The sequence below is a fragment of the Mytilus californianus genome, unplaced genomic scaffold (assembly GCF_021869535.1).
Source record: "Mytilus californianus isolate M0D057914Y unplaced genomic scaffold, xbMytCali1.0.p SCAF_15, whole genome shotgun sequence".
In the NCBI taxonomy this organism is placed as follows: Eukaryota; Metazoa; Mollusca; class Bivalvia; order Mytilida; family Mytilidae; genus Mytilus; species Mytilus californianus.
In genome coordinates this window covers 3577458-3601667 of record NW_026262637.1, presented here as the reverse complement: position 1 = coordinate 3601667, position 24210 = coordinate 3577458, and the positions used below count along the sequence as shown (strand labels likewise).

The following is a 24210-nucleotide window of genomic DNA, read 5'->3' as shown; positions in this document are numbered from 1 at the left end:
AATGTACTGTTTTTCTATAGCTCTGCTGGGGGCAAAGTCGTACAACACCCGTTAATGTACTGTTTTTCTATAGCTCTGCTGGGCGCAAAGTCGTACAATGATCTTTATTTAGTATATTGTATTCACTATATGGCTTTGTTCATATATATAATATCCGGTATATTTGTCTGCCTATCAACATTTAATCATAAATTTGTAATTTATATTTCGAACTAAAATGAATTTACATATTAGCAAGAGCACAGCTCCTGTTAATAATCCATTTGTTGAAATACTTTTTAAAATATAATGTATACATGACCAACTCATAAATGACCATGTGTTTACACTATGTTTGTAAATCAAAGCAGAAGTACACCCTCTTAACTTGTTTTCATTATCATTACGCTCTATATGCTCAAATTCATTCTATTGTTTTACTTATAAAGCCAGAAATTCTCAGTATCTGATTAAACTTATAATATCTAGTAAAGTATGAAAAAAAACAAGCAAATGGTTTTAAATTCTCATACATTCAAATTATTTTAAAGTGTTACCTTAAAAACTTACGTTTCATACTTTTTTTTTGGGTATGCATTACACACAAGTGTTTGAACCTTATCTTCAAATGAACAAAAGACAGTATCTTTTAAACAAGATTTAAAAAATTTCCTTACAGGAAGTTTTTCTCTCTTTGAATTACTACTTTAGAATTATACTTAAGATACCGAGAAATCGTTTTTTAACAGGACGTTTTATCGTTATTGTTTCTTATTTCATTTTTGTTTGGCTTACTTTTATATTATACTTCAGATATTGGGCTCTAAATCCATTACTATTGAAAATGGGTAAGACATTTTTCAGTTATATCTAAATGGATCAGAAAATTTCTGTAATCGGTCATGTACATCTTTGAATGAATCATCATGTCTCGCAAAAATAAACCAATTTACACGGTTGGACCGTACAGTACACTTCAAACTTCTTCTTTTTTGCAAATAAAAAAGTGGCGTCAATAAAGATTTCTAATGTTTTATAATATACCCTTGTATAATTGTAGTCATTAACAAAATGTATGTGACAACATGAAAATTATGGCTCAGCAGATTGTTTAATTTTGTTTAATTGTCATTACCTTTCTTAACTTGTAGAAAACCGGATGGATCAAAGCTATGCAATAATTATAGATAACATTGAACCATCTGAACCAGCTGATCAACAAGTGATTGACGACTGCACTTCTCCAACCAGTACTTCTGTAAGTAAAAGCATAATTCTACAATAGTTATATATATATATATTAATAATTGGACGTTTTATTTTATTTTGTTCGGACCTGTGTAAGCGCATTTGTATTGGCGTCTATTATGTTGCCGTCCGAATACTCTTCGCATTTTCAGTTTCTTCTCTAAACCAATGTGCCAGATTATACCCAACATGGCAGGAAGGATGAAAGATTCTTTACAAAGACCCTTATCTGGTATTATACTTTACTATAGCAACCACTAATAAAATAATTCAGATATTACTGTATGTTTTTCATTCCTTCATGGAGAATAACCCCCTTTTCCGGCGGAAAATATCGCGTAGGCAAAATAACTGTTTGCGAATCTTCACGTAGGCTAAATATCTGTTTGCGAATCTTCATGTAGGCAAAATAACTGTTTGCGAATGTGTGCATAGGCAAAATAACTGTTCAGGAATAACCGCGTAGCAAAAAATAAATGTTTTTAGCGCACATTTGCACGACAAAATAATATCAAACTAGAGACATCATATCGCTTGTTTACATCTGGTAAATATGGCGAACTCCTCAACATTTTGCTAATTCTCGAATCTGGATATTGGAAAAATTTAGAGACACAAAGACTCAAAAAGCACCAAACAAGCTTCAAACTTGGGTTAATATGGTTGAATGAGTATGCACAACGCACAAATCTATGAGATCTATGAGAAATCTTGATGTTTAGCTCACCTGGCCCAAAAAGGCCAAGTGAGATTTTCTCATCACTTGGCGTCCGTCGTCCGTCGTCGTCGTCCGTTAACTTTTACAAAAATCTTCTCCTCTGAAACTACTGGGCCAAATAAAAACAAACTTGGCCTAAATCATCCGTAGGGATCTAGTTTCAAAAATGTATCCGTTGACCCCGCCCATCAACCAAGATGGCAGCCATGGCTAAACATAGAACATGGGGGTAAAATTCAGTTTTTGGCTTATATCTCTGAAACTAAAGCATTTAGAGCAAATGGCAATGGGTAAAAATGTTCAACAGGTCGAGATCTATCTGCCATGAAATTTTCAGACGCATTAGACAACCCATTGTTGGGTTGCTGCCCTTGAATTGGTAATTTTAAGGAAATTTTGCAGTTTTTGGTTTTTATCTTAAATATTATTTAGATAGAGATAAACTGTAAACAGCAATAATGTTCAGCAAAGTACGATCTACAAATAAGTCAATATGACCAAAATTGTCAATTGACTCCTTAAGGAGTTATTGCCCTTTATAGTCAATTTTTCGTAAATTTTTGTAATCTTTTACAAAATCTTTTCCACTTAATCTACTGGGCCAAATAGAATTTAACATAGCCACAATTTTCAATAGGGTAACTTGTTTGAAAGATGTATCCGATGACCCTGTCATCCAACCAACATGGCGGCCATGGCTAAAAATAGAACATAGGGGTTTACTATAGAAGTCTAAGGGAAAATTGTTAAAAAAAAACAATTTCAAATGGTCACAATTTGAAAACTAATTTAAATAATGATAAGGGGTCTTCAGTAAAAACTATTGTAATATAACAATGGAATGACCTGCTTTTAATTTAACTACTGGGCCAAATTAAACCAAACTTGGCCTCAATCATTATTGGGGTGTCTAATACTATTTATTATGATTTTAACCTTATTTTACATGATTTCCTAAACAACAGTAGATACAGGTGAGCGACACAGGCTCTTGAGAGCCTCTAGTTCTAGTTACAGTCGAAAGGAACTTTTACCTCAAATCTTTATGTTCATTCAAGGAAAATTATATCTTTGTATTCAGTTCAGTATAATAATACAGTTTTGGCCTTCATGAAAAGTAAATATCCAAAATTTTTAAATCTCAGAAAAGGTTATTTTCCCTCGGTCCTACGGACCTCGTAGAAAATAACCTTTCCTCGATTTAATAATTTTGGATATTAACTTTTCATGAAGGCCATAATTGTATATTATCGTACAGATAAACAGTTATTGTATAGATAATAAAGATACACAAAATATTTGCCTTATTTGTATATGTACACAGCAAATTCATTGTATCCTCCTTCTATGCTGTACAAAAGAGAGGCAAAAGATACCAAAGGAACATTCGCACTCATAAGTCGAAAATAAACAGGCAAACAGCAGTACACAACACCAACATGAAACACAACAAAAAATCTAAAGACTGAGCAACACGAACCCCATTAAAAATTGGGGTGATCTCAAGCGCTCCGGAAGGGTAAGCAGATCTTGCAAACGGTAATGTTAAAATTACTATTAAAATAACGGTTCCTTTTTGGGTCCCCGTCACAGTTCGCGCTAAAGTCTTGTCGACTTAACTGACTACTGATGAAAGGTATGTTATAAATCTTGATAGTAACAACGGACTAACTACTGATGAAAGGTATGTTATAAATCTTGAGAGTAACAACGGACTGACTACTGATTAAAGGTATGTTATAAATCATGAGAGTAACAACGGACTGAGTACTGATGAAAGGTATGTTATAAATCATGAGAGTAACAACGGACTGACTACTGATGAAAGGTATGTTATAAATCTTGAGAGTAACAACAGACTGACTACTGATTAAAGGTATGTTATAAATCATGAGAGTAACAACGGACTGACTACTGATTAAAAGGTGTGTTATAAATCATGAGAGTAACAACGGACTGACTACTGATGAAAGGTATGTTATTAATCATGAGAGTAACAACGGACTGACTACTGATGAAAGGTATGCTATAAATCTTGAGAGTAACAACGGACTGACTACTGATGAAAGGTATGTTATAAATCATGAGAGTAACAACGGACTGACTACTAATGAAAGGTATGTTATAAATCATGAGAAACAACGGACTGACTACTGATGAAAAGTATGTTATAAATCATGAGAGCAACAACGGACTGACGACTACTGATGAAAGGTATGTTATAAATCATGAGAGTAACAACGGACTGACTACTGATGAAAGGTATGTTATAAATCATGAGAGGAACAACGAACTGACTACTGATGAAAGGTATGTTATAAATCATGAGAGTAACAACGGACTGACTACTGATGAAAGGTATGTTATAAATCATGAGAGTAACAACGGACTGACTACTGATGAAAAGTATGTTATAAATCATGAGAGTAACAACGGACTGACTACTGATGAAAGGTATGTTATAAATCATGTGAGTAACAACGGACTGACTACTGATGAAAGGTATGTTATAAATCTTGAGAGTAACAACGGACTGACAACTGATGAAAGGTATGTTATAAATCATGAGAGTAACAACGGACTGAGTACTGATGAAAGGTATGTTATAAATCATGAGAGTAACAACGGACTGAGTACTGATGAAAGGTATGTTATAAATCATGAGAGTAACAACGGACTGAGTACTGATGAAAGGTATGTTATTAATCATGAGTAACAACGGACTGAGTACTGATGAAAGGTATGTTATTAATCATGAGAGTAACAACGGACTGACTACTGATGAAAGGTATGTTACAAATCATGAGAGTAACAACGGACTGAATACTGATGAAAGGTATGTTATTAATCATGAGAGTAACAACGGACTGACTACTGATGAAAGGTATGTTATAAATCATGAGAGTAACAACGGACTGACTACTGATGAAAGGTATGTTATAAATCATGAGAGGAACAACGGACTGACAACTGATGAAAGGTATGTTATAAATCATGAGAGCAACAACGGACTGACTACTGATGAAAGGTATGTTATAAATCATGAGAGGAACAACGGACTGACAACTAATGAAAGGTATGTTATAAATCATGAGAGCAACAACGGACTGACAACTGATGAAAGGTATGTTATAAATCATGAGAGTAACAACGGACTGACTACTGATAAAAGGTATGTTATAAATCATGAGAGTAACAACGGACTGACTACTGATGAAAGGTATGTTATAAATCATGAGAGTAACAACGGACTGACTACTGATGTAAGGTATGTTATAAATCATGAGAGTAACAACGGACTGACTACTGATGAAAGGTATGTTATAAATCATGAGAGTAACACCGGACTGACTACTGATGAAAGGTATGTTATAAATCATGAGAGTAACAACGGACTGACTACTGATGGAAAGTATGTTATAAATCATGAGAGTAACAACGGACTGACTACTGATGAAAGGTATGTTATAAATCATGAGAGGAACAACAGACTGACAACTGATGAAAGGTATGTTATAAATCATGAGAGTAACAACGGACTGACAACTGATGAAAGGTATGTTATTAATCATGAGAGTAACAACGGACTGACTACTGATGAAAGGTATGTTATAAATCATGAGAGGAACAACGGACTGACTACGGATGAAAGGTATTTTATAAATCATGAGAGGAACAACGGACTGACAACTGATGAAAGGTATGTTATGAAAGGTATGTTATAAATCATGAGAGTAACAACGGACTGACAACTGATGAAAGGTATGTTATAAATCATGAGAGTAACAACGGACTGACAACTGATGAAAGGTATGTTATTAATCATGAGAGTAACAACGGACTGACTACTGATGAAATGTATGTTATAAATCATGAGAGTAACAACGGACTGACTACTGATGAAAAGTATGTTATAAATCATGAGAGTAACAACGGACTGACTACTGATGAAAGGTATGTTATACATCATGAGAGTAACAACGGACTGACTACTAATGAAAGGTATGTTATAAATCATGGGAGAAACAACGGACTGACTACTGATGAAAGGTATGTTATTAATCATGAGAGTAACAACAGACTGACTACTGATGAAAGGTATGTTAGACATCATGAGAGTAACAACGGACTGACTACTGATGAAAGGTATGTTAGACATCATGAGAGTAACAACGGACTGACTACTGATGAAAAGTATGTTATAAATCATGAGAGTAACAACGGACTGACTACTGATGAAAGGTATGTTATAAATCATGAGAGTAACAACAGACTGACTACTGATGAAAAGTATGTTATAAATCATGAGAGTAACAACGGACTGACAACTGATGAAAGGTATGTTATAAATCATGAGAGTAACAACGGACTGACTACTGATGAAAGGTATGTTATAAATCTTGAGAGTAACAACGGACTGACTACTGATGAAAGATATGACTAACTACTAATGTAAGGTATGTTATAAATCATGAGAGTAACAACGGACTGACTACTGATGAAAGGTATGTTATAAATCATGAGATTAACAACGGACTGACTACTGATGAAAGGTATGTTATAAATCATGAGAGCAACAACGGACTCACTACTGATGAAAGGTATGTTATAAATCATGAGAGTAACAACGGACTGACTAATGATGAAAGGTATGTTATACATCATGAGAGTAACAACGGACTGACTACTGATGGATGGTATGTTATAAATCATGAGAGTAACAACGGACTGACTACTGATGAAAGGTATGTTATAAATCATGAGAGCAACAACGGACTGACTACTGATGAAAGGTATGTTATAAATCATGAGAGTAACATCGGACTGACAACTGATGAAAGGTATGTTATTAATCATGAGGGTAACAACGGACTGACCACTGATGAAAGGTATGTTATTAATCATGAGAGTAACAACGGACTGACTACTAATGGATGGTATGTTATAAATCATGAGAGTAACAACGGACTGAGTACTGATGAAAGATATGTTATAAATCATGAGAGTAACAACGGACTGACTACTTATGGAAGGTATGTTATAAATCATGAGAGAAACAACGGACTGAGTACTGATGAAAGGTATGTTATAAATCATGAGAGTAACAACGGACTGAGTACTGATGAAAGGTATGTTATAAATCATGAGAGTAACAACGGACTGAGTACTGATGAAAGGTATGTTATTAATCATGAGTAACAACGGACTGAGTACTGATGAAAGGTATGTTATAAATCATGAGAGTAACAACGGACTGACTACTGATGAAAGGTATGTTATTAATCATGAGAGTAACAACGGACTGAATACTGATGAAAGGTATGTTATTAATCATGAGAGTAACAACGGACTGACTACTGATGAAAGGTATGTTATAAATCATGAGAGTAACAACGGACTGACTACTGATGAAAGGTATGTTATAAATCATGAGAGGAACAACGGACTGACAACTGATGAAAGGTATGTTATAAATCATGAGAGCAACAACGGACTGACTACTGATGAAAGGTATGTTATAAATCATGAGAGGAACAACGGACTGACAACTGATGAAAGGTATGTTATAAATCATGAGAGCAACAACGGACTGACAACTGATGAAAGGTATGTTATAAATCATGAGAGTAACAACGGACTGACTACTGATAAAAGGTATGTTATAAATCATGAGAGTAACAACGGACTGACTACTGATGAAAGGTATGTTATAAATCATGAGAGTAACAACGGACTGACTACTGATGAAAGGTATGTTATAAATCATGAGAGTAACAACGGACTGACTACTGATGAAAGGTATGTTATAAATCATGAGAGTAACACCGGACTGACTACTGATGAAAGGTATGTTATTAATCATGAGAGTAACAACGGACTGACCACTGATGAAAGGTATGTTATAAATCATGAGAGTAACAACGGACTGACTACTGATTAAAGGTATGTTATAAATCATGAGAGTAACAACGGACTGACTACTGATGAAAGGTATGTTATAAATCATGAGAGTAACAACGGACTGACTACTGATGAAAGGTATGTTATAAATCATGAGAGCAACAACGGACTGACTACTGATGAAAGGTATGTTATAAATCATGAGAGTAACAACGGACTGAATACTGATGAAAGGTATGTTATACATTATGAGAGTAGCAACGGACTGACTACTGATGAAAGGTATGTTATAAATCTTGAGAGTAAAAACGGACTGACTACTAATGAAAGGTATGTTATTAATCATGAGAATAACAACGGACTGACCACTGATGAAAGGTATGTTATAAATCATGAGAGTAACAACGGACTGACTACTGATTAAAGGTATGTTATAAATCATGAGAGTAACAACGGACTGACTACTGATGAAAGGTATGTTATAAATCATGAGAGTAACAACGGACTGACTACTGATGAAAGGTATGTTATAAATCATGAGAGCAACAACGGACTGACTACTGATGAAAGGTATGTTATAAATCATGAGAGTAACAACGGACTGACTACTGATGAAAGGTATGTTATACATCATGAGAGTAGCAACGGACTGACTACTGATGAAAGGTATGTTATAAATCTTGAGAGTAAAAACGGACTGACTACTAATGAAAGGTATGTTATTAATCATGAGAGTAACAACGGACTGACCACTGATGAAAGGTATGTTATAAATCATGAGAGTAACAACGGACTGACTACTGATTAAAGGTATGTTATAAATCATGAGAGTAACAACGGACTGACTACTGATGAAAGGTATGTTATAAATCATGAGAGTAACAACGGACTGACTACTGATGAAAGGTATGACTGACTACTAATGAAAGGTATGTTATAAATCATGAGAGTAACAACGGACTGACTACTGATGAAAGGTATGTTATTAATCATGAGAGTAAGAACGGACTGACTACTAATGAAAGGTATGTTATAAATCATGAGAGTAGCAACGGACTGACTACTAATGAAAGGTATGTTATTAATCATGATAGTAACAACGGACTGACTACCGATGAAAGGTATGTTATTAATCATGAGAGTAACAACGGAATGACTACTGATGAAAGATATGTTATAAATCATGAGAGTAACAACGGACTGACTACCGATGAAAGGTATGCTATTAATCATGAGAGTAACAACGGACTGACTACTGATGAAAGATATGTTATTAATCATGAGAGTAAGAACGGACTGACTACTAATGAAAGGTATGTTATAAATCATGAGAGTAGCAAAGGACTGACTACTAATGAAAGGTATGTTATAAATCATGAGAGTAACAACGGACTGACTACTGATGAAAGGTATGTTATAAATCTTGAGAGTGACAACGGACTGACTACTGATTAAAGGTATGTTATAAATCATGAGAGTAACAACGGACTGACTACTGATGAAAGGTATGTTATAAATCATGAGAGTAACAACGGACTGACTACTGATGAAAGGTATGTTATAAATCATGAGAGCAACAACGGACTCACTACTGATGAAAGGTATGTTATAAATCATGAGAGTAACAACGGACTGACTAATGATGAAAGGTATGTTATACATCATGAGAGTAACAACGGACTGACTACTGATGGATGGTATGTTATAAATCATGAGAGTAACAACGGACTGACTACTGATGAAAGGTATGTTATATATCATGAGAGTAACAACGAACTGACTACTGATGAAAGGTATGTTATAAATCATGAGAGCAACAACGGACTGACTACTGATGAAAGGTATGTTATAAATCATGAGAGTAACATCGGACTGACAACTGATGAAAGGTATGTTATTAATCATGAGGGTAACAACGGACTGACTACTGATGAAACGTATGTTATTAATCATGAGAGTAACAACGGACTGACTACTAATGGATGGTATGTTATAAATCATGAGAGTAACAACGGACTGAGTACTGATAAAAGATATGTTATAAATCATGAGAGTAACAACGGACTGACTACTTATGGAAGGTATGTTATAAATCATGAGAGAAACAACGGACTGAGTACTGATGAAAGGTATGTTATAAATCATGAGAGTAACAACGGACTGACTACTGATGAAAGGTATGTTATGTTTCATGAGAGTAACAACGGACTGACTACTGATGAAAGGTATGTTATAAATCATGAGAGCAACAACGGACTGACTACTGATGAAAGGTATGTTATAAATCATGAGAGTAACAACGGACTGAATACTGATGAAAGGTATGTTATACATCATGAGAGTAACAACGGACTGACTACTGATGAAAGGTATGTTATAAATCTTGAGAGTAAAAACGGACTGACTACTAATGAAAGGTATGTTATTAATCATGAGAGTAACAACGGACTGACCACTGATGAAAGGTATGTTATAAATCATGAGAGTAACAACGGACTGACTACTGATTAAAGGTATGTTATAAATCATGAGAGTAACAACGGACTGACTACTGATGAAAGGTATGTTATAAATCATGAGAGTAACAACGGACTGACTACTGATGAAAGGTATGACTGACTACTGATGAAAGGTATGTTATAAATCATGAGAGTAACAACGGACTGACTACTGATGGAAAGTATGTTATACATCATGAGAGTAACAACGGACTGACTACTAATGAAAGGTATGTTATTAATCATGAGAGTAACAACGGACTGACTACTGATGAAAGGTATGTTATAAATCATGAGAGTAACAACGGACTGACTACTGATGAAAGGTATGTTATAAATCATGAGAGTAACAAAGGACTGACTACTGATGAAATGTATGTTATCAATCATGAGAGTAACAACGGACTGACTACTGATGAAAGGTATGTTATTAATCATGAGAGTAACAACGGACTGAGTACTGATGAAAGGTATGTTATTAATCATGAGAGTAACAACGGACTGACTACTGATGAAAAGTATGTTATAAATCATGAGAGTAGCAACGGACTGACTACTGATGAAAGGTATGTTATAAATCTTGAGAGTAACAACGGACTGACTACTGATGAAAGGTATGACTGACTACTAATGAAAGGTATGTTATAAATCATGAGAGTAACAACGGACTGACTACTGATGAAAGGTATGTTATAAATCTTGAGAGTAACAACGGACTGACTACTGATTAAAGGTATGTTATAAATCATGAGAGTAACAACGGACTGACTACTGATGAAAGGTATGTTATAAATCATGAGAGAAACAACGTACTGACTACTGATGAAAGGTATGATATAAATCATGAGAGTAACAACGGACTGACTACTGATGAAAGGTATGTTATACATCATGAGAGTAACAACGGACTGACTACTGATGAAAGGTATGTTATAAATCTTGAGAGTAACAACGGACTGACTACTGAATAAAGGTATGTTATTAATCATGAGAGTAACAACGGACTGACTACTGATGAAAGGTATGTTATTAATCATGAGAGTAAGAACGGACTGACTACTAATGAAAGGTATGTTATAAATCATGAGAGTAGCAACGGACTGACTACTAATGAAAGGTATGTTATTAATCATGATAGTAACAACGGACTGACTACCGATGAAAGGTATGTTATTAATCATGAGAGTAACAACGGACTGACTACTGATGAAAGATATGTTATGAATCATGAGAGTAACAACGGACTGACTACTGATGAAAGGTATGTTATAAATCATGAGAGTAACAACGGACTGACTACTGATGAAAGGTATGTTATAAATCATGAGAGCAACAACGGACTCACTACTGATGAAAGGTATGTTATAAATCATGAGAGTATCAACGGACTGACTAATGATGAAAGGTATGTTATACATCATGAGAGTAACAACGGACTGACTACTGATGGATGGTATGTTATAAATCATGAGAGTAACAACGGACTGACTACTGATGAAAGGTATGTTATATATCATGAGAGTAACAACGAACTGACTACTGATGAAAGGTATGTTATAAATCATGAGAGCAACAACGGACTGACTACTGATGAAAGGTATGTTATAAATCATGAGAGTAACATCGGACTGACAACTGATGAAAGGTATGTTATTAATCATGAGGGTAACAACGGACTGACTACTGATGAAACGTATGTTATTAATCATGAGAGTAACAACGGACTGACTACTAATGGATGGTATGTTATAAATCATGAGAGTAACAACGGACTGAGTACTGATAAAAGATATGTTATAAATCATGAGAGTAACAACGGACTGACTACTTATGGAAGGTATGTTATAAATCATGAGAGAAACAACGGACTGAGTACTGATGAAAGGTATGTTATAAATCATGAGAGTAACAACGGACTGACTACTGATGAAAGGTATGTTATGTTTCATGAGAGTAACAACGGACTGACTACTGATGAAAGGTATGTTATAAATCATGAGAGCAACAACGGACTGACTACTGATGAAAGGTATGTTATAAATCATGAGAGTAACAACGGACTGAATACTGATGAAAGGTATGTTATACATCATGAGAGTAACAACGGACTGACTACTGATGAAAGGTATGTTATAAATCTTGAGAGTAAAAACGGACTGACTACTAATGAAAGGTATGTTATTAATCATGAGAGTAACAACGGACTGACCACTGATGAAAGGTATGTTATAAATCATGAGAGTAACAACGGACTGACTACTGATTAAAGGTATGTTATAAATCATGAGAGTAACAACGGACTGACTACTGATGAAAGGTATGTTATAAATCATGAGAGTAACAACGGACTGACTACTGATGAAAGGTATGACTGACTACTGATGAAAGGTATGTTATAAATCATGAGAGTAACAACGGACTGACTACTGATGGAAAGTATGTTATACATCATGAGAGTAACAACGGACTGACTACTAATGAAAGGTATGTTATTAATCATGAGAGTAACAACGGACTGACTACTGATGAAAGGTATGTTATAAATCATGAGAGTAACAACGGACTGACTACTGATGAAAGGTATGTTATAAATCATGAGAGTAACAAAGGACTGACTACTGATGAAATGTATGTTATCAATCATGAGAGTAACAACGGACTGACTACTGATGAAAGGTATGTTATTAATCATGAGAGTAACAACGGACTGAGTACTGATGAAAGGTATGTTATTAATCATGAGAGTAACAACGGACTGACTACTGATAAAAAGTATGTTATAAATCATGAGAGTAGCAACGGACTGACTACTGATGAAAGGTATGTTATAAATCTTGAGAGTAACAACGGACTGACTACTGATGAAAGGTATGACTGACTACTAATGAAAGGTATGTTATAAATCATGAGAGTAACAACGGACTGACTACTGATGAAAGGTATGTTATAAATCTTGAGAGTAACAACGGACTGACTACTGATTAAAGGTATGTTATAAATCATGAGAGTAACAACGGACTGACTACTGATGAAAGGTATGTTATAAATCATGAGAGAAACAACGTACTGACTACTGATGAAAGGTATGATATAAATCATGAGAGTAACAACGGACTGACTACTGATGAAAGGTATGTTATACATCATGAGAGTAACAACGGACTGACTACTGATGAAAGGTATGTTATAAATCTTGAGAGTAACAACGGACTGACTACTGATGAAAGGTATGTTATAAATCATGAGAGTAACAACGGACTGACTACTGATGAAAGGTATGTTATAAATCATGAGAGTAACAACGGACTGACTACTGATGAAAGGTATGTTATAAATCTTGAGAGTAACAACGGACTGACTACTGATGAAAGGTATGACTGACTACTAATGAAAGGTATGTTATAAATCATGAGAGTAACAACGGACTGACTACTGAATAAAGGTATGTTATTAATCATGAGAGTAACAACGGACTGACTACTGATGAAAGGTATGTTATTAATCATGAGAGTAAGAACGGACTGACTACTAATGAAAGGTATGTTATAAATCATGAGAGTAGCAACGGACTGACTACTAATGAAAGGTATGTTATTAATCATGATAGTAACAACGGACTGACTACCGATGAAAGGTATGTTATTAATCATGAGAGTAACAACGGACTGACTACTGATGAAAGATATGTTATGAATCATGAGAGTAACAACGGACTGACTACCGATGAAAGGTATGCTATTAATCATGAGAGTAACAACGGACTGACTACTGATGAAAGATATGTTATTAATCATGAGAGTAACAACGGACTGACTACTGATGAAAGGTATGACTGACTACTAATGAAAGGTATGTTATAAATCATGAGAGTAACAACGGACTGACTACTGATGAAAGGTATGTTATAAATCTTGAGAGTAACAACGGACTGACTACTGATTAAAGGTATGTTATAAATCATGAGAGTAACAACGGACTGACTACTGATGAAAGGTATGTTATAAATCATGAGAGAAACAACGTACTGACTACTGATGAAAGGTATGATATAAATCATGAGAGTAACAACGGACTGACTACTGATGAAAGGTATGTTATACATCATGAGAGTAACAACGGACTGACTACTGATGAAAGGTATGTTATAAATCTTGAGAGTAACAACGGACTGACTACTGAATAAAGGTATGTTATTAATCATGAGAGTAACAACGGACTGACTACTGATGAAAGGTATGTTATTAATCATGAGAGTAAGAACGGACTGACTACTAATGAAAGGTATGTTATAAATCATGAGAGTAGCAACGGACTGACTACTAATGAAAGGTATGTTATTAATCATGATAGTAACAACGGACTGACTACCGATGAAAGGTATGTTATTAATCATGAGAGTAACAACGGACTGACTACTGATGAAAGATATGTTATGAATCATGAGAGTAACAACGGACTGACTACTGATGAAAGGTATGTTATAAATCATGAGAGTAACAACGGACTGACTACTGATGAAAGGTATGTTATAAATCATGAGAGCAACAACGGACTCACTACTGATGAAAGGTATGTTATAAATCATGAGAGTAACAACGGACTGACTAATGATGAAAGGTATGTTATACATCATGAGAGTAACAACGGACTGACTACTGATGGATGGTATGTTATAAATCATGAGAGTAACAACGGACTGACTACTGATGAAAGGTATGTTATATATCATGAGAGTAACAACGAACTGACTACTGATGAAAGGTATGTTATAAATCATGAGAGCAACAACGGACTGACTACTGATGAAAGGTATGTTATAAATCATGAGAGTAACATCGGACTGACAACTGATGAAAGGTATGTTATTAATCATGAGGGTAACAACGGACTGACTACTGATGAAACGTATGTTATTAATCATGAGAGTAACAACGGACTGACTACTAATGGATGGTATGTTATAAATCATGAGAGTAACAACGGACTGAGTACTGATAAAAGATATGTTATAAATCATGAGAGTAACAACGGACTGACTACTTATGGAAGGTATGTTATAAATCATGAGAGAAACAACGGACTGAGTACTGATGAAAGGTATGTTATAAATCATGAGAGTAACAACGGACTGACTACTGATGAAAGGTATGTTATGTTTCATGAGAGTAACAACGGACTGACTACTGATGAAAGGTATGTTATAAATCATGAGAGCAACAACGGACTGACTACTGATGAAAGGTATGTTATAAATCATGAGAGTAACAACGGACTGAATACTGATGAAAGGTATGTTATACATCATGAGAGTAACAACGGACTGACTACTGATGAAAGGTATGTTATAAATCTTGAGAGTAAAAACGGACTGACTACTAATGAAAGGTATGTTATTAATCATGAGAGTAACAACGGACTGACCACTGATGAAAGGTATGTTATAAATCATGAGAGTAACAACGGACTGACTACTGATTAAAGGTATGTTATAAATCATGAGAGTAACAACGGACTGACTACTGATGAAAGGTATGTTATAAATCATGAGAGTAACAACGGACTGACTACTGATGAAAGGTATGACTGACTACTGATGAAAGGTATGTTATAAATCATGAGAGTAACAACGGACTGACTACTGATGGAAAGTATGTTATACATCATGAGAGTAACAACGGACTGACTACTAATGAAAGGTATGTTATTAATCATGAGAGTAACAACGGACTGACTACTGATGAAAGGTATGTTATAAATCATGAGAGTAACAACGGACTGACTACTGATGAAAGGTATGTTATAAATCATGAGAGTAACAAAGGACTTACTACTGATGAAATGTATGTTATCAATCATGAGAGTAACAACGGACTGACTACTGATGAAAGGTATGTTATTAATCATGAGAGTAACAACGGACTGAGTACTGATGAAAGGTATGTTATTAATCATGAGAGTAACAACGGACTGACTACTGATGAAAAGTATGTTATAAATCATGAGAGTAGCAACGGACTGACTACTGATGAAAGGTATGTTATAAATCTTGAGAGTAACAACGGACTGACTACTGATGAAAGGTATGACTGACTACTAATGAAAGGTATGTTATAAATCATGAGAGTAACAACGGACTGACTACTGATGAAAGGTATGTTATAAATCTTGAGAGTAACAACGGACTGACTACTGATTAAAGGTATGTTATAAATCATGAGAGTAACAACGGACTGACTACTGATGAAAGGTATGTTATAAATCATGAGAGAAACAACGTACTGACTACTGATGAAAGGTATGATATAAATCATGAGAGTAACAACGGACTGACTACTGATGAAAGGTATGTTATACATCATGAGAGTAACAACGGACTGACTACTGATGAAAGGTATGTTATAAATCTTGAGAGTAACAACGGACTGACTACTGATGAAAGGTATGTTATAAATCATGAGAGTAACAACGGACTGACTACTGATGAAAGGTATGTTATAAATCATGAGAGTAACAACGGACTGACTACTGATGAAAGGTATGTTATAAATCTTGAGAGTAACAACGGACTGACTACTGATGAAAGGTATGACTGACTACTAATGAAAGGTATGTTATAAATCATGAGAGTAACAACGGACTGACTACTGAATAAAGGTATGTTATTAATCATGAGAGTAACAACGGACTGACTACTGATGAAAGGTATGTTATTAATCATGAGAGTAAGAACGGACTGACTACTAATGAAAGGTATGTTATAAATCATGAGAGTAGCAACGGACTGACTACTAATGAAAGGTATGTTATTAATCATGATAGTAACAACGGACTGACTACCGATGAAAGGTATGTTATTAATCATGAGAGTAACAACGGACTGACTACTGATGAAAGATATGTTATGAATCATGAGAGTAACAACGGACTGACTACCGATGAAAGGTATGCTATTAATCATGAGAGTAACAACGGACTGACTACTGATGAAAGATATGTTATTAATCATGAGAGTAAGAACGGACTGACTACTAATGAAAGGTATGTTATAAATCATGAAAGTAGCAAAGGACTGACTACTAATGAAAGGTATGTTATTAATCATGATAGTAACAACGGACTGACTACCGATGAAAGGTATGTTATTAATCATGAGAGTAACAACGGACTGACTACCGATGAAAGGTATGTTATTAATCATGAGAGTAACAACGGACTGACTACTGATGAAAGATATGTTATAAATCATGAGAGTAACAACGGACTGACTACTGATTAAAGGTATGTTATTAATCATGAGAGTAACAACGGACTGACTACTGATCAAAGGTATGTTATAAATCATGAGAGTAACAACGGACTGACTACTGATGAAAGGTATGTTATAAATCTTGAGAGTAACAACGGACTGACTACTGATGAAAGGTTTGTTATAAATCATGAGAGCAACAACGGACTGACAACTGATGAAAGGTATGTTATAAATCATGAGAGCAACAACGGACTGACTACTGATGAAAGGTATGTTATAAATCATGAGAGTAACAACGGACTGACTACTGATGAAAGGTATGTTATTAATCATGAGAGTAACAACGGACTGACTACTGTTGGAAAGTATGTTATAAATCATGAGAGTAACATCGGACTGACTACTGATGAAAGGTATGTTATAAATCATAAGAGTAATAACGGACTGACTACTGATGAAAGGTATGTTATTAATCATGAGAGTAACAACGGACTGACTACTGATGAAAGGTATGTTATAAATCATGAGAGTAACAACGGACTGACTACTGATGAAAGGTATGACTGACTACTAATGAAAGGTATGTTATAAATCATGAGAGCAACAACGGACTGACTACTGATGAAAGGTATGACTGACTACTAATGAAAGGTATGTTATAAATCATGAGAGCAACAACGGACTGACTACTGATGAAAGGTATGACTGACTACTAATGAAAGGTATGTTATAAATCATGAGAGCAACAACGGACTGACTACTGATGAAAGGTATGTTATAAATCATGAGAGTAACAACGGACTGACTACTGATGAAAGGTATGTAATTAATCATGAGAGTAACAACGGACTGACTACTGATGAAAGGTATGTTATAAATCATGAGAGTAACAACGGAATGACTACTGATGAAAGGTATGTTATAAATCATGAGAGTAACAACGGACTGACTACTGATGGAAGGTATGACTGACTACTGATGGAAAGTATGTTATAAATCATGAGAGTAACAAAGGACTGACTACTGATGAAAGGTATGTTATTAATCATGAGAGTAACAACGGACTGACTACTGATGAAAGGTATGTTATAAATAATTTCAGATCATAAATTCAAAATTCAAACATCCAAACATTTATAGTTTAAATACACTTTAAAATTAGAATATATGCAACAGATGATTGTTCTGAGTCCAGAATCCATATAATGTCGACTAACTTTAAGGTACGTGCTGCAATGTGCTGCAATGTACTGGAATAAGTTGGTCTTATCATGTGCATAATTTTAATTACCCTCCCCCTTAAATATATAGTCTTCTGCTGTATATTATATTTGGACGTGTTGCAAATTGTATGCTGGGCATATTTAAGCACCATTCAATGTTATTTGACCTATTATTATAGATTTTGATATATTTCAGGTAGACAGGATACATAATTTTAAAGAATTCTTCAACCTCATCAACAATAATAAAATTCAGAAGTTTTCAAAGTTCAAAGTAAACAGAAGAATTTCATCATGTTGCAGTTATTGCCATTATTTCATGTTACTGGACATTCTGGAAAGAGGGGAAACTTGTATCAAGGTAATAGTTGGCCATTATACATCTTCGAGAGAAATATTTACAAATAACAGCGGTTTTGGAGTAGGCAAATTTATAAATGAACTGAAAGAAGTAAAACTCGATGTACCATCCGACCTTTTTGATTTTAAATCAGGACTCTTTCACTTCAAATACGAACCCTCTACGTCTAATGAATCAAACATACACGAACGACTTTGTGAGCGATTAGGAGAGCGTGATTACGACTTCAGACATAACAACTGTGAACATTTGATAAACTATATAATATCTGGAGAACAATATAGTGATGAAGCTGAAGAGAAATCATGTTGTGCCGATTTCTGTACGACTACAGTTGGTGAATTCAAAGAAGTTGGTATGAAAGTGGCACTCATAATTGCATTTGTTAGTTCATTGGCAGGTTCCTTAATACGGTACTCTTATGTAAGTTTAATCGTGGCCGGTACCATGCTTAATACTTCTCATGAAGTTCCGCACGGGGCTTGTTCTACACCCAAATTGTTTAAGTTTTTTCCAATTGGAAAAAATGTAATCACTCATGCAAAACACGTTTTAGACGAACATATTAGCATACTAAAATTATTAGACGATCCAAATGGTAAGCGAATCATAGAAAATATAAAATCTAAATTTGATGAGGAATATATGTGCAAAATTGCTTATGTCCTGGCTAGTGATGCAATCCTCAAAACAATATGCTTTTCTCTATGGGTATCGGTGTCAGTTGAGACAATGTTTTTCATGATAAAATTATGCTTTACATTATGTCCCCTTCGTGAAAGACTTGGCTGGAAAAGTAGAATTTTTTGGAGGAAAATTATCGTGAGGTTTGTTTCAGGATATTCATCTATTTTTGTGGGAATTGTTTTTGGGTTCTTAGGACAAGCATATCTGTCACCTCCAGCGTTCTACTTTTTTCTTTTGAACCTAATATCAAGTCTTTCTTCACGATATATTTTTTCTCTTTTAATAGGCAGCCTTTTTGATTGTTTTTGCAAATGTTATTCGAAAGGTTGTAAGTCTGCTTGCAAGTGTAGTAAGTCTTCTTGTTCAAGTTGTATTCGAGTTTTACCCTGTTGTAAAAATAATCCTAGGAACGATTACGATCGTATAACAGATGACAACACAAATACAAAATGTACCTGCAAATGTACCTGGCGTTGTTTCATATGTGATTGTGTTTTTTCAATTGTGATACTTGTTTGTTTATCTGGTATAATATATCCTTGCGTAAAATATTTAGATTGATAGTACCAAATAAGGACAGATGCACAGGTGCACTGTTATTTCTTAGTATGCTATTGTATAGATTTACCAGGCCTACTGTATCTTGTCCTGATTATTGCCCCGATTCTAATTAGAGTTAAATGTGTAATGAAATAAAATGTGTAAAGAAATACACTAATCTTGTGGATTCAGGGATGCAGTTATTACTAGATATCACTATTTTCTCTGTTATTTTCAGTTATGTTTTATTATTACTTGTCAACTAAAAATATTGTTACAAAATCAGAGATTGCATGTTATACAATATTGCTAAATAGTGGTTGTGTTGTAAGAATTGTTTGCATAATATGAACTGATCAGATAAGAAATTTGATGCTATTATAATGTAAATGAAATTATATTAGTTAATGATGCAATATCACTTCATCAACATGGCAAAGCTGAAATCAAAAGAACATGATTGATATTGCGGTTCTTTATCTCCAACTTGCAGTTAATAACACGCCTTCAACACATATACATAAATGCTCACACTTTAAAGCTAGTTCAACACCGCATCTAGCATCGGTTTGAGCAATTGATTTCCTAGATGTCGATCAAGCCATATGTACATTGATTTTGTTTTTTTTCTATTAAGTATTCAAAGTTAAATCTTAATTCGATCTCCCCTCAAGTTAAAAAGACCTACAGCTTATAAAGAAATACTATTTTCATGACTGGTGATATTGGTAAACATAGAGCAACACTTCGCATTACTTGATACGGTTCTTTTGTTGATTCTACGAATTCAAAAAGAAGAAATTAGAATCTTTCTAAACTATTTCGGCTGTCTTCTGTATTCGAATTTCATTTTTTTGAATTAGGTATCAATTTTACACCAGAAAGGGTAATAATGGGTGTATATACCGTCTTTTGTACATACTGGATTATGCATGTATACAATAAGTGTAAAAATAAGTTTAAAGCTTTTTATTGTGTAGTTTGTAATCATACAATTGTTTTACTATTTACAGTGATTCTTATATATATATATATATGTTTTAACTGCATTGGTATTGTACTGTTTAAAATCATATACATTTTAACACAGCGTTATAGCTAAGCAAGCATATATACAATATATTTACATTGTCGGAAAATAGTAAAATTTATTTGTACTAGCTTTAGAAACAGGACGAAAAGCGAGACTCGCTGAGCTTTTCTCGAGTTACGCAGCGAGTACAAATACATTTTATATTTCCGACAATGTACATATATTGTTTTTATCCTGCAATTTACACCCGCCACTTAAAACTTTAGTTGTTAAAATCCAAATCATCGTCTCTTATTTTTAAAGAAATAGACATATTTTAAACGCGGACCGCGAAGAGGATCCCAAAATGAACTGTTACACAAAAAGAAATATCCACAGTACAGGAGACTTTATTTGTACAATAGTTGGCTGATTGCAGGATAAATTAAAAAAAAAACCTTTCAATTTCATCTCACTTAGTCACAATTTGATCTAACTAAGTCACACTTTGATCTAACTTAGTCTAGTAACAATTTGATTTCACAAAGTCACAATTTGATCTAACCAAGTCACAATTTGATCTAACCAAGTCACAATTTGATCCGAGTCACAATTTAATCTAACTTATTTACAATTTGATCTAACTTAGTCACAAATTGATCTAACTGAGTCACAATTTGATCTTTTATAACTAAGTCACAATTTGATCAAACTGAGTCACAATATAGGTTTAACTGAGTCATAGTTTGATCTAACCAAGTCACGATATGATCTGACTAAGTCACGATATGATCTAACTAAGTCACGATATGATCTAACTTAGTCACATTTGATCAATTCAAGTCACAATTTGATTTAACTGAGTCACAATTTGATCTAACAAAGTAACAATTTAATCTAATTGGGTCACAATATAGGTTTAACTGAGTGACAGTTTGATCTAACCAAGTCACGATGTGATCTAAATTACATTGGATCAATATACGTCACAAATTGATCTAATAAAAGTCACAATTTGATCTTACTGAGTCACAGTTTGATCAAACCAAGTCACAATTTGATGTATCTGAGTCACAATTTGATCTAAATTAGTTACAATTTGATCTCACCAAGTCACAATTTGATATAACTAAGTCAAAATTTGATCTAATGGAGTCACAATTTTATCTCACTAAGTCACAATTTCAGATTATTCCCTATAATACATACTTGTTTATACTTCTTAGAAACGTTTTACTTTTGACCTTTTATTTTCCAATGCCGATTCGGCGACAAAAAGCTACTGTTGGATTTCGCATTGACACCTTAAACGAACATTTAATTAAATAAATTTCGGAACATTATTGAGATAAAATGAGATTCTCCGTTTCTTTTCTATTTGAAATTTAAACTTTCAATAATGTTTTGTTTACTGAAAACACTAAGCAAACACTTGAGACAACTTTTAAAATTCTGAATATTAAATTAGAAATATATATATGCCATCAGGTACATTGTAATAAATTGAAAACAATTAATAAAATTAATATCTGAAGATGGAGATATTTTACAGGGTATTGAAATAAGGACAGAAATGCGGACAAGTTTATCACATTCAATTTTGCACACAATAGTTTATTTTCTTTGACTGGTTATATGAAAGAAATATCTCATTTGTTGTGCCCGAGAAGCCAATAACTGCTTTTTTTTCTATATATCAGTGTATTACCTAACGATTTGAAAAAGTCCAAGCAACACGAATAGTCAAAATGACGTTGTTTTAGTTCAGTGAAAAAAAAAAATAAGTCTCAAAAATTATTTGCCTGAGTAATTGTCTTTGAAACTATTGACTGGCAAATACTATGTTGAATGTTATAGCAAAAATATTTATTATTTTTTAAACAGAAAATATATTGAGGTATAATAGTCTAGTATATACATATTCTTAGAATGTGTAGTATTTGAGGATTTTGACTGTAACTATATTTATCTTATGAAAAAGACAATCGGTGTATCAAAAATTATTACTAGTATTAACTATTTTGTGTTTTTATGCTCTTATCATTTTAACTCTATATATTTAGCCCATTTGTACACCATTAATTTCTTTAGAAAATAAAAGATGTTGTTATAAATCGTTGTTATGTTATTAAAACTAACGTTTAGTGTGCATGAAGGAATTTAATGTTGGTTACAGACCTTTTAAGGGTTGATGAGAAAGTCAATTGAGTTTTTTTGTGTTCCGTGTATCCAATTTGAAACCGATGACGTTAAACGACATTGATACAAAGTAAGACTACACATAAACATTATACAATTATAGCGTTCATTTGTACGAGGTCTATACCAGGATATAACGACCTGAAAGAAGTATATCGACTGAGGAATTCAAACTTACATCTATGTTATTTGGTCTCCGATGGATAGTTGTCTCATTAGGCATTTTCGAAAAGTCATCTACACGGACACTCATACCGATACCGATACCTACACTGACTAAAAAAATAGAGGGACCGTATCAAAATGTCAAAATACACTTAATGAATTTAATTTAACATGTACAATGTATAACTATATTAACGAGGTATATTATATTTAAAAATAAACTCATATATTGTTTAATATGGCGACCCTGCAAATAGGATGGATATCCCATAGAAGAAAAAGACTCCCCTCGTAAAACTTTGTTTGACTCAGCAGAGGTCGAAAATAAATATAAATTCATTATTCGTTATTTGGTTTTCTATAATTTGTAAAATCTGAGCTAGAAACACAAAGTCCTCTCATCAGCTTTGGAATTCTTTTAGTGATGATT

General features: G+C 33.9%; 1 protein-coding gene across 1 annotated transcript; it reads left to right on the top strand.

The window, feature by feature from the left end:
• Positions 1 to 713: 713 nt before the first annotated feature.
• LOC127725223 (uncharacterized) lies at positions 714 to 23530 on the top strand. The gene is made up of 3 exons (XM_052232077.1): positions 714 to 827; positions 1131 to 1237; positions 19013 to 23530. The coding sequence occupies exons 1-3, from the start codon at positions 824 to 826 to the stop codon at positions 20423 to 20425; spliced, it is 1524 nt and encodes a 507-aa protein (XP_052088037.1). The 5' UTR covers positions 714 to 823; the 3' UTR covers positions 20426 to 23530.
• The last annotated feature ends 680 nt before the right edge of the window (positions 23531 to 24210 follow it).